The 16,034-nt window shown below is 40.8% G+C and overlaps 2 protein-coding genes across 3 annotated transcripts in view; one reads left to right on the top strand and one right to left on the bottom strand.

The window, feature by feature from the left end:
- The first annotated feature begins 124 nt into the window (after positions 1 to 124).
- LOC105739042 overlaps positions 125 to 16,034 on the top strand; it is a 39,188-nt gene continuing 23,278 nt past the window's right edge. The window contains exons 1-2 of one of the 2 annotated variants that reach the window (XM_030802776.1): positions 125 to 2,685; positions 2,820 to 3,011. In XM_030802776.1, coding sequence (XP_030658636.1) covers positions 2,672 to 2,685; positions 2,820 to 3,011 — 206 coding nt within the window. In that variant the 5' untranslated portion in view covers positions 125 to 2,671. Of the gene's footprint in view, positions 2,707 to 2,819; positions 3,012 to 16,034 lie in introns of both variants that reach the window. The other variant, XM_030802775.1, reaches the window with a different exon arrangement.
- On the bottom strand, positions 10,134 to 15,672 carry ZSCAN16 (zinc finger and SCAN domain containing 16). The gene is made up of 4 exons (XM_003271978.3): positions 15,537 to 15,672; positions 14,391 to 14,808; positions 13,303 to 13,441; positions 10,134 to 10,785 (listed from the first exon to the last, which is right to left on the bottom strand). The coding sequence occupies exons 2-4, from the start codon at positions 14,775 to 14,777 to the stop codon at positions 10,265 to 10,267; spliced, it is 1,047 nt and encodes a 348-aa protein (XP_003272026.1). The 5' UTR covers positions 14,778 to 14,808; positions 15,537 to 15,672; the 3' UTR covers positions 10,134 to 10,264.

The raw sequence follows: 16,034 nt of genomic DNA, 5'->3' as shown, positions 1-16,034 counted from the left end.
TTAAATCTTCTCAAAAAAAGCACCATTAAGAAAGTGAAGAAAAAGCTACACACTGGAAAATATTTGTAATACATCTATCTGACAAAGAACTATCCAGAATATATAAAGAACTCTCACAATTTAATGAATAAGATAATTCAACACAAATAGGCAAAAGATTTGAACACTTTCTTTACAAAATATAAAATAATGGCCAGTATACACACTAAAAAGTAATCATTATTCATCAGGGAAATGCAAAGTTAAAACCTGAATGAGTTATCACCACATATCCATTAGACTGGTTGATAATATCACCAATTTCTAAGTTATTCAGGCTTGAGAGGCTTCCTTAGTTTACTCAATGAAACATGGAGATAAAGGAGAAATTATCAGAGCCAGATTTCCCCTTTGAAATGTTACTTTTCTCCATTAACATAACCGCCATCCTCAGTTCTAATTACTTCATACTTATGTGACTGCAACAGCCTTGAGATAGCCTTCCTAACTATCCAGACGTGGTCCTTAAATATCATTATCATTCTTCCAATCACTAACCCTGAGTGGTTCCTTATCTCTAAGTAAAATTTAAACTTATGTGCTTGCCTTTTTTTTGTATTTTTAAAAATAAATGAAACATGATAAAGATTAATATTATATAAAATTCTTAAAAGTTGACATCTCCACCATCAAATGGTATTTACCTAGAATGTTGGGAGATAATTCTTTAATGGCCTCTCAAATTACTCCTAGTCTTATGGTAGATTTTTCTTTGAGGTTAGCTTTTCAAGGATGTTTGTATCTCCTTCTAGAGCACAGTTGTTTCCTGACCGGGATAATAAAGATAATGGCTCATTCTGGGGCAAGGCTGAGTAAAGGTTGGGCTTCCTAAGCCTGGCATTCCTCTGCTAGGTTGCAAACCCACTGTTCCATCCTAGCAGAGGAATGCCAAGCTTAGGCACCTCTGTGGGCTTTGAGAACATAAGCTTTGGGAACAAGGGAATATAAGGCTTATGATGCCTGTGTTATTAAGTAATAAAGTCTTCTGTCTCTGACGCAGGAGTCCAGTGTCTTATGTTAGCATCCATAAAACTGTGGCAAGTTAAATTGTTAGCTTGCAAATAGGGTAAAAGTTTCACAATTTTCGACATGGGGTAATCACTGTTAAGTTTGGAGTGCATCCTTTTCCTGTACAAATGCCTCACAAATTATATCTATATAAACAAATTTTTCCAACAAAAACGTAATATATATTGTTCTGACACTCCTTTTATCATTTTAACGGTTGAAAGGTATTCCTCAATAGCATGTCATATGTAATTCTTCCGCAATTGATAGACATTGATAAACAAGTGTTTTCCTTTTTTTCTACCACTACGTCCTGTCTGCCTTTTATTGCCTTCCAGAATGACCTTCTCCCTATCCCGTACCCCTGGTCATAATTCCCCTGTACCCCCAAGTCAAAGGACTTACCTCGTTGCTCACTACTCAATCTAAACATTCGTCTATTATTCTAATAACCCCCTCTCAAGACTTTATTATTCGATTTTGCACTGATCACATTCTGTCTTATATTCCTTGCTATGTTACATTTGCTGTCAATAGATTAAAGCTTCCGTAGTTGAGGTGTCGGTTCTGAGATCTCCCTCTCAGTTCCAGTAAGTGGCAGCCCTTGAAATGTGCAGATGTGCCATACATTTCTGACAGGAAAAGTGGTTTGCCTTTTTTTGTCAAGTAGCTAATCAATCCGATTCATCCTCTCCCTTCAATTCTAGTCTTATTCAATAATTCCTTCTCCTTAGGTAGGTCCTCATTCACCCATGTACTTATCAAGCACCCACCATGTGACAGACGCCAAGTGAGGTGAAAGTGCTGGGATGAACACCTCCGTGGATCTCACAATGACCATCCATCTTTTACATCCTTCTTGGTTTTTCCTTTACCCAAGTCCTGCACTTCACTCTTCTTTACCCGTGCTTCAGAAAAGTGGAAGTTGGTTAATTAATTCCATTTGTCTGACAAGGATGAGAGTGACAGCAGACAAGGGAAATGCCCTTAGACTGTTCTTACATGCACTCTCACACTTAACAGTCAAAGCCACCCTATGAAATAGGCACTACATTAGCCTGACTTACATAAACGAGTAAACAGAGGCTTGGAGAAGTTAAAAATAAATTGCCCTCAGTCCTAACTGGAGAGTGGTGGAGTCAGAATTTGAATCCAGGTTTAAAGAATTCTAGTGCCGGCACTCTGCACCTATTTCGCTCTGGACACTCATTTCCCCTAAGGATCAGAGAACATTAAAGTAGGCCACTTTTCTTCTCCGTAAGTCCGCAAGGTCCTGCCAGATCACAGTGAGCAGGGCACCGGCAAATGCAGTCTACGACCGCGAGACGTAAAGGGAAGAACGCTCCTCGGCGCCCCTCCCCAGTCTATTCTAAAGTCAAGAACGTCCGAGCCCGCCTTTCTCCGGGGGTGGGCTGCACTAAAACAATAAAATCCTCCATTCCCCATCAGCGGTCGATTGGGGGCTCTCCCGAAGCGGCAGCTCTGTAGGACCGCTCTTCTACTCCAAGATCCCTCGGCTTCGGCCCCCTAGGTGCCAGGGTCTGCGGGACCCCACGCTCAAAGCCGCCGGCCGGGGTCGACAACTGCAGAGAGGGTCGGGATAGGAAATTGCGGGTAGCGGCAGATGCAGGTCCCCAGGTATCCCGGAGGTTCCCACAGGTCAGCAGTGGGCCTACTTTGCGAAAAGGGCCCGGCTGCGGCGAGCCTCGTTCAAATCAGATGCCAGTGTTTCTTCGGATCCATCCAAACAGGTCCCTTGTTTCTCTTTGCAGGAGCCCTGGGCCTCTTTCCAGGCCGGAACCCAAGTGTTTAGGTAGCTGGGAAAGGCCGGCCCCATTTTTCAGTTCTCTCGCGACCGCTAGCCACTACCGGTTACTAATGGTTCCCAAGCAGCCCCCGAAAACGCTACGTGAGCTGGGCCCTGGGCCAGAAGCAGAAAACGGACGGAAGAAAAGGTCTGGCCGGTGAGTGTTAGTGAGGGCGAGGTTGGGTGGTGTTCTCTGCCGGTAGATAGGCTCGACCGTCCGGTTTGGGATTGGGGTTAGGTATTAGGGAGCGGTTCCAAATTATGCTAATTGTTAAGATTACGAGTATTATTTAAAAACACACACAACAGCAACAATACAATGAGTCCATGAAGATCAAATGCCGGTTAACTGATTTAAGCAGCTTTGATAGGAAGAAAATGCTGAATTTAATGCTAACAAAAAGATGTAAGTGCACTAATGTTAGGGGCTAAGACTTTTATAACATTATGGGCCAGCCGCTGTTGTAAACCCTTCACATTTGGTCACTCATTTAATTCCTACTTTATGAGGTACATATCATTATAATACTGTTTTACAGATGGGAAACCTGAGGCACAGAGAGAATAAATGTATTAGCCAAAGTCATATAACTAGTAACTGGCAGAACAAAGATTCATACCCAGGCATTCTTCCTTTAAATTCTGTACTCCCGCCTTTCATTGATAACCTGGTTTTATCAGCTTAGGAAATTTGCTATCCAGATGGAAGTATAAATTTCTACAGAGATATGTTATTGCAGCAGTGTTCTGAATCTCATCGGGTTTGTTGGCAATTTGCCTTTAAACAAAGGTTTTTTTGTTTTTTGTTTTTGTTTTTTGACAAGGGTGCCTTCCACAGAGAGATTTAAGAAGAGAACAATAAAAATTTTCATTTTAATAAATAAGCCCCATTTCAACGTCCTTTCTCCTGTTTCATTCCTCTGATTCTTCTCTGTTGTTATTTGTTTCTATTAGGTTAAATCATTTTACATTTCTGGTATTTAACCATTTTGACCCACAAAAACAGGGATTTCATTTGTTTAACCTAATACAGAAACATCTTTTCAAGCAAAATTTAGGAATCTACAACAATGAGCAAGATTATATTTTCATCTCCAAAATGTACCTTAAATCTGTTTGTTTCTCTTTATATCCACTGCGAACCCATGGTCCATGCCACTGCCTTGTCTCACTTGGGTTACTACAGTAGCCTCTGGACTGATTTCCTTACTTCTGCTCTTTTCTCATTCTTGCCTCTTTAAGGGGCCAGAATGATCTTTTAAAAACAAACATTGGATTATGTTCCTCCCTTCTAGTAGTTCCCCATCACGTTTAGAATACACATCCTGGCCCCTGCTCACCTCTCTAACCTAATCTTGTGTCACCTTTCCCTTAATCCAGTGCTTTCAACACGTGACCTTTTTCAGTTCCTGTAACACACCAAATTCATTCCTATTCAGAGACTGCATTACCTCTCCCCTTTGTGTGGAATGGTCTTCTGCAGAACTGAAGGTCAGTTCTGCCTAATAAATAGGAATATAATGGGATTCACCTATGTAATTTAAAACTTTCTTATAGCCATATTAAAACTGTAAAAAGACAGGTGAAATTATCTTTAGTTTAAACCATCATATCCAAAATATTACTATATCAACATCTAATCAATATAAAAATTATTAATGAGATAGCCTATATTCCATTTTTTGAAAGCCAGTGTGTTTATACTTATTGGACATCTCAATTCACATATTACATTTTCATAAATAATCTATATTGAGATTACATAAAATTTAAAATAAAAAAATAGATTCACATATCCAAATTATTTCAAACATACTTAAAAGTTACCTAGTGAATTATGAGTTTTAAAGTTTGATTAAAATTAAAAATTTAGTTCCTCAGTTGCAGAGCCGAATGTACCTCATGGCTACTACACTGGACAGCACAGATTTAGATCAAGGATAAAATGTCTATATTCATGATTGGGTCAAGGGGCAAAGAAGAAAACTGCACCAGAAGTGTGGCAAGGAGGGAAGGGGAAGGTCTGCAAAAATGCAGTGTAAGCTCTTTATGCAAGTCACATTTAAGTCACATTACTAGTCCTCACTAGAAAATGAGGTAAGGCTTTCTAAAGTAGACTACTTTTTAGCATCATTGCTGCATTGATTTTAGGTATGTTGGGAATAATTTTCTGGGGTAGGAAAAGGGTCCAGTAGTGCTGGCCACATGTAGCATTTCTTTCTTTCTTTTTTTTTGAGACGGAGTTTCTGCTTTTGTTGCCCAGGCTGGAGTGCAATGGCACGATGATCTCGGCTCACCGCAACCTCCGCCTCCTGGGTTTAAGCGGTTCTCCTGCCTCAGCTTCCTGAGTAGCTAGGATTACAGGCATGTGCCACCAGGCCTAGCTAATTTTGTATTGTTAGTAGAGACCCTGACCATGATGGTCAGGATGCTCTGGAACTCCCGACCTCGGATGATCCACCCACCTCGGCCTCCCAAAGTGCTGGGATTACAGGCATGAGCCACTGTGCCCGGCCACATGGAGCATTTCTAAGTAGAATTTTATTGTGTATGATGTGGAACAGTCATAGAAATCTGATTATTTTCCTGTAGAACAGGGGTTCTCAACTGGGGGTGATTTTGCCTCTCAGGGGACATTTGCCTCACTCAGCCTGCCCACCAAATTACCTGGAGACATTTTTGGATATCACAAGTGGGAAGTGCTAGTGACATCTAGTGGGTAGAGGCCAGGGATACTGTTAAACATTCTACAGTGCAGAGGACAGCCCCGACATCAAAGAATTGTCTGGCCCAGAATGTCAATAGAAATATTTCTCAAGGTTGAGAAACCTTGCTCTAAAGGATCTGAGTAAGAAAGACTGAGATATCTACTCTTTTAAAACCTCAGCCTAACTCCCTTGTGATACTATGATGGGAAAAACAGGTTGTTTTAAAGCATTTCAGTTTCCATTTGTTTCTACTGTTGATGGATTTTGTGATCAGACTATAATAAAATAATTTCATGCTCAAGATGAGAATGTAGACCATTTAATAAAGATAATATAGTGTGTGCTGTACATGTAAGACTCAAAGCACATTGGGATCAGGAGCTAGCCTTTTTACCTTTGTATGGCTTGTATCATATGATCCACTGTCTCCAACAATGATTGATTCCAATATATTAGAATCACTTGTCTATCTTTCCTATCTCCATCCCTTGTTTTATAGTTGTTCCTCTTTTCATCCTTTTCTCTTTTCATCAAATTATTCTCTTTTCATCCCTTTCTCCTCATTTTCCCCCTCTTCATCAATACCCACTGATACCTCCTATAGACCCTCCCTCAACACTTATCTATTTCTTCCATTCATACCTGTTGACACCCTCACTTACAATTGCCAGTTCACTACCAACCCATCTGTGTCTGAGAGAGCTGTCCCCCATATTCCCTATAGCTGTCTGTTGTAATTACTGTCATTAGTCCATGAAACTATAAATTCTTGCCTCCTCCCTCAGAAAAAAAAAAAAAAAAACCTCCAAAAAGATATGAAGAACAACAACACATTTGCTTTTGACACAACTCTCTGAGGAACTGCTTTCCACGTTCAGGGTTTTTTTTTTTTTTTTTTTTTTTTTTTTTTTTTTTCAGACCAGGTGCTGTCCATTCAGGATAGCTCTCTGCTAGAACTGATACAGTGTCCAACATATTACACCTCCTCTTCCAAGAAGTGTGGCTATGATTGAGCTGTGTTCTTTCCAACTAGTTGCACTCCACCAGTTTCTTCTGTGGGTTTCTAAATGCTTACTAAGACACTGCCTGCGTCTCCAGAGTGCCAGCAACTACTTAGATTTTCTTTGACCTCATGCCTCTTTCACCTTTTGCCTGCAGTTATCCTAGATCCCACTGACTGTTCTTCTATTACCTACATCATTCTAGGCTGTCTCTGGCCCCGTGTCTTTCTGTCCGTCCCTGACTCTTACCAGTACCCTTCTGGTTAACATTAGACCAAACCTATGGTGGGCACTGTCATGGCAATTTGGAATCAACATAAAACCTAAAAAGGGTACAATGGTTGTAGTGCTCCAGACTACTCTTCACTCAGCCTTTAACGGTGCAGGACTCTAAAACTAGAACAGTTCTTTTTTTTTTATTATTATACTTTAAGTTTTAGGGTATATGTGCACAACGTGCAGGTTTGTTACGTATGTATACATGTGCCATGTTGGTGTGCTGCACCCATTAACTCGTCATTTAGCATTAGGTATATCTCCTAATGCTATTTCTCCCCCCTCCCCCCACCGCACAACAGTCCCCAGTGTGTGATGTTCCCCTTCCTGTGTCCATGTGTTCTCATTGTTCAATTCCCACCTATGAGTGAGAACATGTGGTGTTTGGTTTTTTGTCCTTGCGATAGTTTGCTGAGAATGATGGTTTCCAGCTTCATCTATGTCCCTACAAAGGACATGAACTCATCATTTTTTATGGCTGCATAGTATTCCATGGTGTATATGTGCCACATTTTCTTTATCCAGTCTATCATTGTTGGACATTTGGGTTGGTTCCAAGTCTTTGCTATTGTGAATAGTGCCGCAATAAACATACGTGCGCATGTGTAAGACTAGAAAAGTTCTTTGTACATAATAGGTATTCAAAACTACTAGCTGAATGGAATGTTCTGTCATATATAGCAGGAGTCCCCAAGTCCCTACCGTGGCCAGGAAAGCAGGAGGTGAGGGGCCAGTAAGCAAGCAAAGCTGAGCTCTACCTCCTGTCAGATGAGCAGTGGGATTAGATTCTCACAGGATCACAAACCCTATCGTGAACTGCTCATGCAAGGGATCTAGGTTGCGCTTTCCTTATGAGAATCTAATGATAAATGAAACCATACCTCCTTCCCTATCCCTGGAAAAATTGTCTTTCACGAGACCAGTCCCTGGTTCCAGAAAGGTTGGGGACTGCTGATACAGAGGATAAAGGAAAATCAGTCTGTCATGTGTTTACCAATTTTAGGAAACCTAATCTTGGGGTAGCCAAAATCGTCTTTCTTACCATTGCAGAAGCCTCCCTAAATTCAAGGATCAGAAACATGAGTTTCCCCTTTAAAGACTCTGAACAGTTTCTAAGCATTGTGGTGTTTCTCAGAAAGACTAAAGGTAAAAGGGGAAAAGCCATTATTCAGAAAGCACCTAACTTTATTTTTAAAATAAGGATGTTTCTAATACTAATACTAAATATTTCATACTTTACTTCATGACCATTAAAGAAAATCCTTTCTTTGACTGTTTCAAATACTTTGAAATATTGCTCAGGTAATTATAGTAAGTCATAAAACAAGTATTCCTGTGAAACCTGACATTTAAAAAATGTGTTGATGTAAGATATTCAAAGTAAATATACATTTTTTTTTAAAGGACCATTATGTTAAAGGGAACATAAAAGCTCAGTTTATCTTTAGGGCATTATGAGAAATACCTTAAGATTCATTTTCTTGGCTGGGCATGGTGGCTCATGCCTGTAATCCCAGCACTTTGGGAGGAGGATGGGAGGATTGTTTGAGGCCAGGAATTCGATACTAGCCTGAGTAACACAGTCAAACCCTATCTCTAAAAAAAAAAAAAATCCAGACATGGTGGTGTGCACTTGTAGTCCCAGCTACTTGGAAGGCTGAGGTGGGAGGATCACTGGAGCCCAGGAGTTCAAGGCTGCAGTGAGGTATGATTGTGCCACTGTACTCCAGCCTGGACAATGGAGCAAGACTCTTTCTTTCTTATTATTTTTAAAAGATTCATCTTCCTAAAGTTGTAGACATAAAAATGATTCCTATAGTCTTCCTGATCTTAAACACAATGATAAAGCAGGTGTTCTTAATAGATAACTTCAATTGCAATATCTTAATTGAAAACAAGAGATTTGAAGAAATTAGATCACTTCTTTCCTGATTGTTTTGGTAATCGTTATTCCTAGAAGTAAGTAAAGAACCAGAGCTCTGCTCTTGGCAGTTTGATTGGTGGTGTGAATTTGAATGTGCAAGGCCTACGGCCACAATTCCTGTCATGCTATAAGATTCTCAAATTAGAGATGTGGCCAGGTGCGGTGGCTCACACCTTTAATCCCAGCACTTTGGGAGGGTGAGGCGGGCGGATCACTTGAGTTTGAGACCAACCTGGCCAACATGGCAAAATCCTGATAAAAATACAAAAATTAGCCAGGCATGGTGGTGCATGCCTGTAATCTCAACTACTCAGGAGGCTGAGGCAGGAGAATCACTTGAACCGGGGCGGTGGAGGTTGCAGTGAACAGAGGATCACTCCAGCCTGGGCGAAAAAAAGAAAAAAAAAAGGTGTATATCTGTGCTGTCCAATATAGTGGCCACTAACATGTAGCTATGAGCACTTGAAATGTGAGGAACTGAATTTTCCACTTTATTTGAGTTAATGTGGGTACTGGCCACCAATCTGGACAAACTGGACCAAGTTAGACCAACCCCTTCTTACCTCCCTCAGTTTAAAATAACCTGAAATCCAGAAAATAAGTTATATCTAGTTATAGATCCCTTCCTCTCCCCAGCAGCTCTTAATGATCGCAGACTGCCTTCTCCTCCATTTTGTTTTCCTCAGCCTCCTTTTTTTCTTCTTTTTGAGATAAGGCTTGCTGTTGCCTAGGCTGGAGTACAGTGGTGCGATCACATCTCATGACAGCCTTGAACTCCTGGGTTCAAGTGATCTTCCCACCTCAGCCTCCTAAATAGTTGGGTGGAACTACAGGTGTGTGCCACCATGCCTGGCTAATTTTTCTTAAGTTTCTGTAGGGTCTCGCTGTGTTGACCAGGCTGGCCTCCTGTCTTCTGATGGCTTATTCTTTATCATTGGCAAACAAAAATTTCCAAAAAATAATTATACTCCGCATTTTAAGAAAGAAAAGGGATATTTAGGCTACTATATGAGTAATGATGGAAAACAAATAATTAGCATTGTTTTGTATCTTAATCTCAAAAGTAATTTTCATAAGTTTTAACTTGTCAAAACATACCTAGTGAGCTTCTATTATCATCTGTACTTTACAGAGGGGGAAATGAAGGCAGAGAAAAATGTGTATGTCTTGCCTAAAGTCAGACACTGAATGGTCGACTAAAAAGGATCTAGAGCAGAGACAGAATTAATTCACTGTCTTTCATCCAGGAACCATTGATCTTGGGCTGGAGGTGAGCAGTGTTGTCAGTGGACAAGGCTTTCTGAAAGAATTCTTGATTCCCCCTCAAAACTGAACTAATTTGAAATAAAAAGATATTTTACTCAGGTAGATTCTTTGGTCCAGAGAAGTTTAATGATGACTGAAGCTTTGACCACATTGAGGAAACTCAAGGTTTTTAAATAGATTCTTTGATAACTAGTTAGGCCTGAATGTCTAAAGAACTTTTGATATTACTACTATATTAGTAGAGTTTATTTGCTGTATGAATTCTTTGATGTCTAATAAGAGCTGAACTTACTCGGAAAGGCCTTCCACACTCATCACATTCATAGGGTTTTTCACCTGTGTGGATTCTCTGATGCTGAATAAGACCTGTGCGCCCACTGAAATCTTTCCCACATTCTTTACATTTATAGGGTTTTACTCCTGTGTGTACTCTATGATGTCCAATGAGATGTGAGCGCTGAATGAAGGCTTTTCCACACTCATCACATTTATAGGGCTTCTCTCCAGTGTGAGTTCTCCTGTGTTTACTAAGGTCTGAGCTATGACTGAAACTTTTCCCACATTCATCACATTTATATCGTCTTCTTTTCCTCTGTTGCCATTCTGATCTGCCCTCATTTTCAATAATATCTTTGGACTTAGGATGCTGAGGAGTATCTTTGTTCAGTCTGTCATTTATCTCCCCAAGGAATTCCTTGTCTTTGGGCATATCTTCCTTTTGGAATAACTCTTCATTCTTAGTCCTAGTTTTATCACCTGTAACAAACAAACAGTACACAAACGGGTCCTATTCTATGTTTGAGAAGCAAACAGTCTATGGAAGAAAGAACATGTAAATGTTATAAATGTGTTATAAAATAATGAGAAGTCACATACAACATACATATCAAATATTTGGTACCATCTTATTTTTGGTATCATCATAGCACAGAGTCACAATGTAAGGAAGAAATTAAGAAGTAAGGAAGATATCAGCAGAACAAGTTGTTTGAGAGTAGATTAAGAGAAGAAAAGGCAAAAATAGAGCTCAAGAGATAAGCTGGCAATACTTTGTAAGGGAAGAAGGATAAATGTGGGGACTATAGATATGCCAAGGATAATTAGAGAGACTGGAGAACAGAGATGGGGAGGGAGGTAAAAGTTTGGGAGAAATATGCAGGGGCCTGAAACATAGGTGGCAGGTAAAATCAAGTAAAAGTGAATGGAGAGGATAATAGGATTTGGGGTCTGAGAGGAATATAGTGACTAAGAACCACCCAAGGAGGGGAGTGTGTTTGAAGGATAATAATTAGCTGGAAGCAGGAAGCATGACAACATGCAGGTCAGGGTAAATAGAGGAATGAAAAGGAATAGGAAATGACAATGGATAGTCAGTGTATATGCTGGGTAAAATATTTTTTCCTGAAACTGATGTCCTTGCTGTCATCTCCTCCTGTCTAAATGCTAGCTCGGTGGTTTCTAACCTTATTGTGCATCAGAATCAGCTGGATCGTTTATTAAAACACAGATTGCTGATTTTCCCTCCCACAGACGACTCCTTATCAGAATGAAACTCAGAGCAGTTGCTATTCTTAGAATGTTATTTCTCTGATGCTATTTTTTTTCACTGTTTCTTTGCCTAAAATGTCACCCCCTTTCAGCTCCCACCTGACCTTCTCAGCTCAAGCAAGCCTACTCTGTGATACTTTTGCAGGCGCACCTCAGGGATAGCTATCCTCTTTGTAGTTCACGGTGTATCTCTAGTACAGTAATTATTACACTATTGTTAAGTGCTCACTCTCCTGCTTCTTGAAGAGAAGTAATGTAAGTGTCTTACCTTTGGATTCCTTACATTTAGTATAGTGCCTGGCATATAGCTGCTACTTAGTAAATGCTCAATGAAAGATGAATGAATCAAAAGACAGGTTGAGCCAGGCACCGTGGCTCACGCTTATAATCCTAGCACTTTGGGAAGCTAAGGTGGGAGGATCACTTGAGCCCAGGAGTTTGAGACAAGCCTGGGAAACATAGTGAGACCTCTCCTCTAAAAAAAATAATATAAAATAAAAATTTAAAAGAACAGATAGGAGGTTCTTAACGTCACTGCTAAAGCCAAATGGTAACCAGCACTCCACTCCTAGAGGTAAAGCACTGAAAGGCTTCTTTACATTACATATAATTAAATGTCATCCTTTCCAGATAGCAGCTAGGAACATCTTAGCTCAAAATAATTTTTCAGATTAGACAAATCATCTGGTAGGGATCCTACAGCATGGGAGAACTATATTGGTAAAACTTAAGTAGTAAGAATACAAAATAGGCTGGAGTATAAGGAACTACCCGGAGAGGCATTATTAGACATGAGAGCCTCTAGAGAAAGGGCAGTGAGCACTGAAAAAAGTAGAGTTTGGACAAACTGGAATTTAAAATTCACCTGCTTTTTAATGTAGCCTGGGGATATACTAGACACCCTAGTTTGTAATTAGGGAGCTGGAATGGGGGACAAAACCCAATTAATTTGACATGCAGATAAAAACAAGAAACTTTGCTGTATTGACTGATCATTGTCTCTCTTCCCTACTTCTTTCATCATGGGAATGTGTTATAGATTGACTTGTCTTCCTCCACAAATTCATATATTGAAGCCCTAACCCCTTTCAAACATTACTGTATATGATGATAGGGCTTTAATGAAGTAATTAAGGTTGAATGAGGTCATAAGGGTAGGACCCTAATCCAATAGTACTAGTGTCCTTACAAGAGGAAGAGACACCAGGAGTGTGTGTGTGTACAGAGAAAGGCCATGTGAAGACACAGCAAGAAGTCTGCAAGCCAAGGAGAATAGCCTTACTAGAAACTAACCCTGTAAGCATCTTCATCTTGGACTTCCAGCCTCCAGAACTGTGAGAAAATAAATTTCTGTTAAGCCACCCATAAGTCTCTGGTATTCTGTATGGCAGGCCTTGCTGACTAATACAGGGTGCCATATAAGTTCTCCTGTCTCAAAATGGAAATTTAGGGGGATTTGGAACTGGAATCATTAGATAACAACAGAATTATAAGGATATTAAATAAACTCCATCCTCATCCCTTGGGCCAAATAACAGCTTTTTTGTCTAGTGAGAAACTAGAATATAACTCCATCATGGAGCAAGGGTAAGAAGAGGATAAAATTATCCATAGTGAGGTGGAGGACAAACAAGAAATCTTTAAGAGAAGATGAAAGCGGGAAAGTGTTCCTCTAACCTAAGGAAGCACCTCTGCCCTAATACACTCAGAACTGTTCCTGCTTACCATTCCTTTGTGGTTTCCCAGCTTCCTGCTCCAGCTGGGTCTTCTTGGGATGGAGCTGGACAGTCAGTGATTCATATGGCCTTCCCAAGGGGGCCAACTTGTCCATGAGTATGTCCTGTCTTTCTGAATTGCCTGGGACCTAGGGAAAATAAGGTGTGTAAGGTGAATTTTATGGAAACTTAAGTAACTTCAGATAAAACCATCCAATGAAACATCTTCCAGGGACATAGAAAGGGGGGACAAATTCTCATTTCATTGTAAATGGCAATAATGGCTAGGAAAAGGAACAGAGGCTAATCTCTACAATTCAGGACACTAGAGAGTAAACTTCAATGTCTCTTCGTTCATTGATTTGCAGAAGTCCAGGATCAGAGCACTGGGATTTGGAAGGTAGCTTAAAAATCATCTGGCCTAACCTCCAGCAAATGGGAGCATTTCTTCTATAACCATGCTGTCCGATATGGTAGTCACTAGCAAAATGTGGTTACTGAGTACTTAAAATATGGCTAGTACAAATGAGATAAGCTAAATGTAAAATACATACCAAATTTTGAAAATTTAAAACACAAATATCTAAAATATCTCAAAAATATTGATTACATGATTAAATATTGTGGGTTAAATAAAATATATTTCACCTGTTTTTTTTTAATGTGGCTACTAGAAAATTTAAATACATATACAGCTTGCATTATATTTCTGTTGGACAGTCCTATTCTGCAATATCCTTGACATCTACTTGAATCTCCGCTTGAATACCTATATGGAAAGGGAGTTTCTTATGGGGTAGCCTGTTTTATTTATGGGTATCTATGAATGGCAGAAAATTATTTCTTTTCCTCTGATACCTGATTGCCTTTTGGTAACTTCCCACTGATTCTAGCCTTCCAAACAGGCATAGAATCAGTCTAGTGACTCTTCTCTCTTTACCCAGCCACACTTTAATTATTTGACATAGGTAGTCAGGTCCCTTCCTATGCCTTGTTCTTTAGAGGATAAATATTTTCAGATGTTCTTTCATATGCCTTTTGCTCTGGCTCCGTCCATATCCCCTGATCACTCACTGCCAGATGACTGCCCCTTCACACCTGCTTTCCAGGTTCATCAAGCTCTCTCTCCAGATCCTCCAGCACAGTCACTGCCTCCTCTCCAGTCTCTGGATGGTGTGCCTGCACCCATGCTTGCAGGTCTTTAGGAAGAATGCTTAGGAACTGTTCTAGCACCAGCAGGTCTAAAATTTGCTCCTTGGTGTGGCATTCTGGCCTCAGCCACTGACGGCAGAGCTCCCACAGCTGGGTAAGAGCTTCACGGGGTCCAGGTGCATCCTGATAGCAGAGCTTCCTGAAGTGCTGTCTATAGAGTTCCCTCCTGTGAGGACTGCACTTTTGTGAGCTGGAATCCTGTCCCCAATAATGGTCCTCTGCCTTAATTATCAGAAGTCCTTTTTGGTCCTCAGGTTCCAGGGCTGTGGTCATTCTGGGCTTTGTCAGGAGATTTATCCTCTAGCTGGGATTGAGTGAAAGAGAATCTCTTAGAATCCTGCCTCAGAGACACTCCTAAGGCATAAAAAGTTGTTACCATAGAGAAATTACAAAAATTTCTGTGAACATAAACACATCACAATGAAGCCAAGCCACCAGAAGTCAATCAGAGAAAACAGTCTTATAGGAAGCTGAAAAAAACCAAAACCAAACAAAAAACAGTGACGCAGGGATATGATTTGAATCTGTGCTCTATTGTGTAACTTAGAGGAAGTTATTTATCTGGACTAGAACTACAGATCCTCAGGTACAATTCTCGTGTGTTACAGGGTTGATATACAGATTACATGAGAACGTATGCAACGTCTCTGGCATGGCAGCGGGCACTAGTAAGCACTAAATAAACACCAAGTATTATGAACTGCTTTGTTAAAAGGCTCTTCATTCTGTTACCATGAGATGCACGGGCTAGCTTGTGCCCCCAGGATTCACTGGTTATAGGATATGTGTGCCAACCCTGGAAGGGGATCAGACAGATGCCTCTGCAAAGGAACCCGCAACCAGTGTCCTCCTTCCACCCATCCTTTCCCGGAAGGTTGGGCCAACTCCTCTCCTGTAGATCTGTTGGGGGACGGAGGGAGGGACAGTAGTGTTACACTCTGCCCGCGACAGGGAGGTGTGGGGATGGTGTTGCTGCTGACCACAGCTGCGCCTTGTCCCCTTTTCTCCACCTGGGAGCCGGGAGACACTCACCTTACGCGCAGGGAGGAACAGGTGCAACAGCTAGCGTCCTTTGGACAGCCCCGAACAAAGACTAGACTCAAAGACACCAATCGGCGCCCGGCCGCTTCAGCCGGGCACTTCCGGGCCGCTCTAGGAAGCTTCGCCTCTGTGGCAGCTTCAGGGCTTGCCTCCTCAGCCCTAGCCAGTGGAGGACCCGGCTTCTACGCCTCGTATTGATGGGACTGCGGGGCCTGCGAGCAAGTGTTATTTGTACTTCTTTAAAACGTTTTTCGGTTTAATTATTAAGTAATATGGATAAGTAATGCATTCACATACATTAATTAAAAAGAGTAAATGTCCCCCAGCGTCTAGTTTGACAATATTTTTCGTAACTTGTATATCCTTCCGTAGATATAGATTGTCCGCGCTTTTCCCCCTCTGCACAAATAGTAGCATTTCTGTACCTTTCTTATTTTTCTCTTTACCAAGTGATCTTGGTAAAGGCTGTACATAAGTGTTTCCTTGATC

This window comes from Nomascus leucogenys, chromosome 22a, assembly GCF_006542625.1.
Source record: "Nomascus leucogenys isolate Asia chromosome 22a, Asia_NLE_v1, whole genome shotgun sequence".
In the NCBI taxonomy this organism is placed as follows: Eukaryota; Metazoa; Chordata; class Mammalia; order Primates; family Hylobatidae; genus Nomascus; species Nomascus leucogenys.
This window is presented reverse-complemented; position numbering and strand designations above follow the sequence as displayed.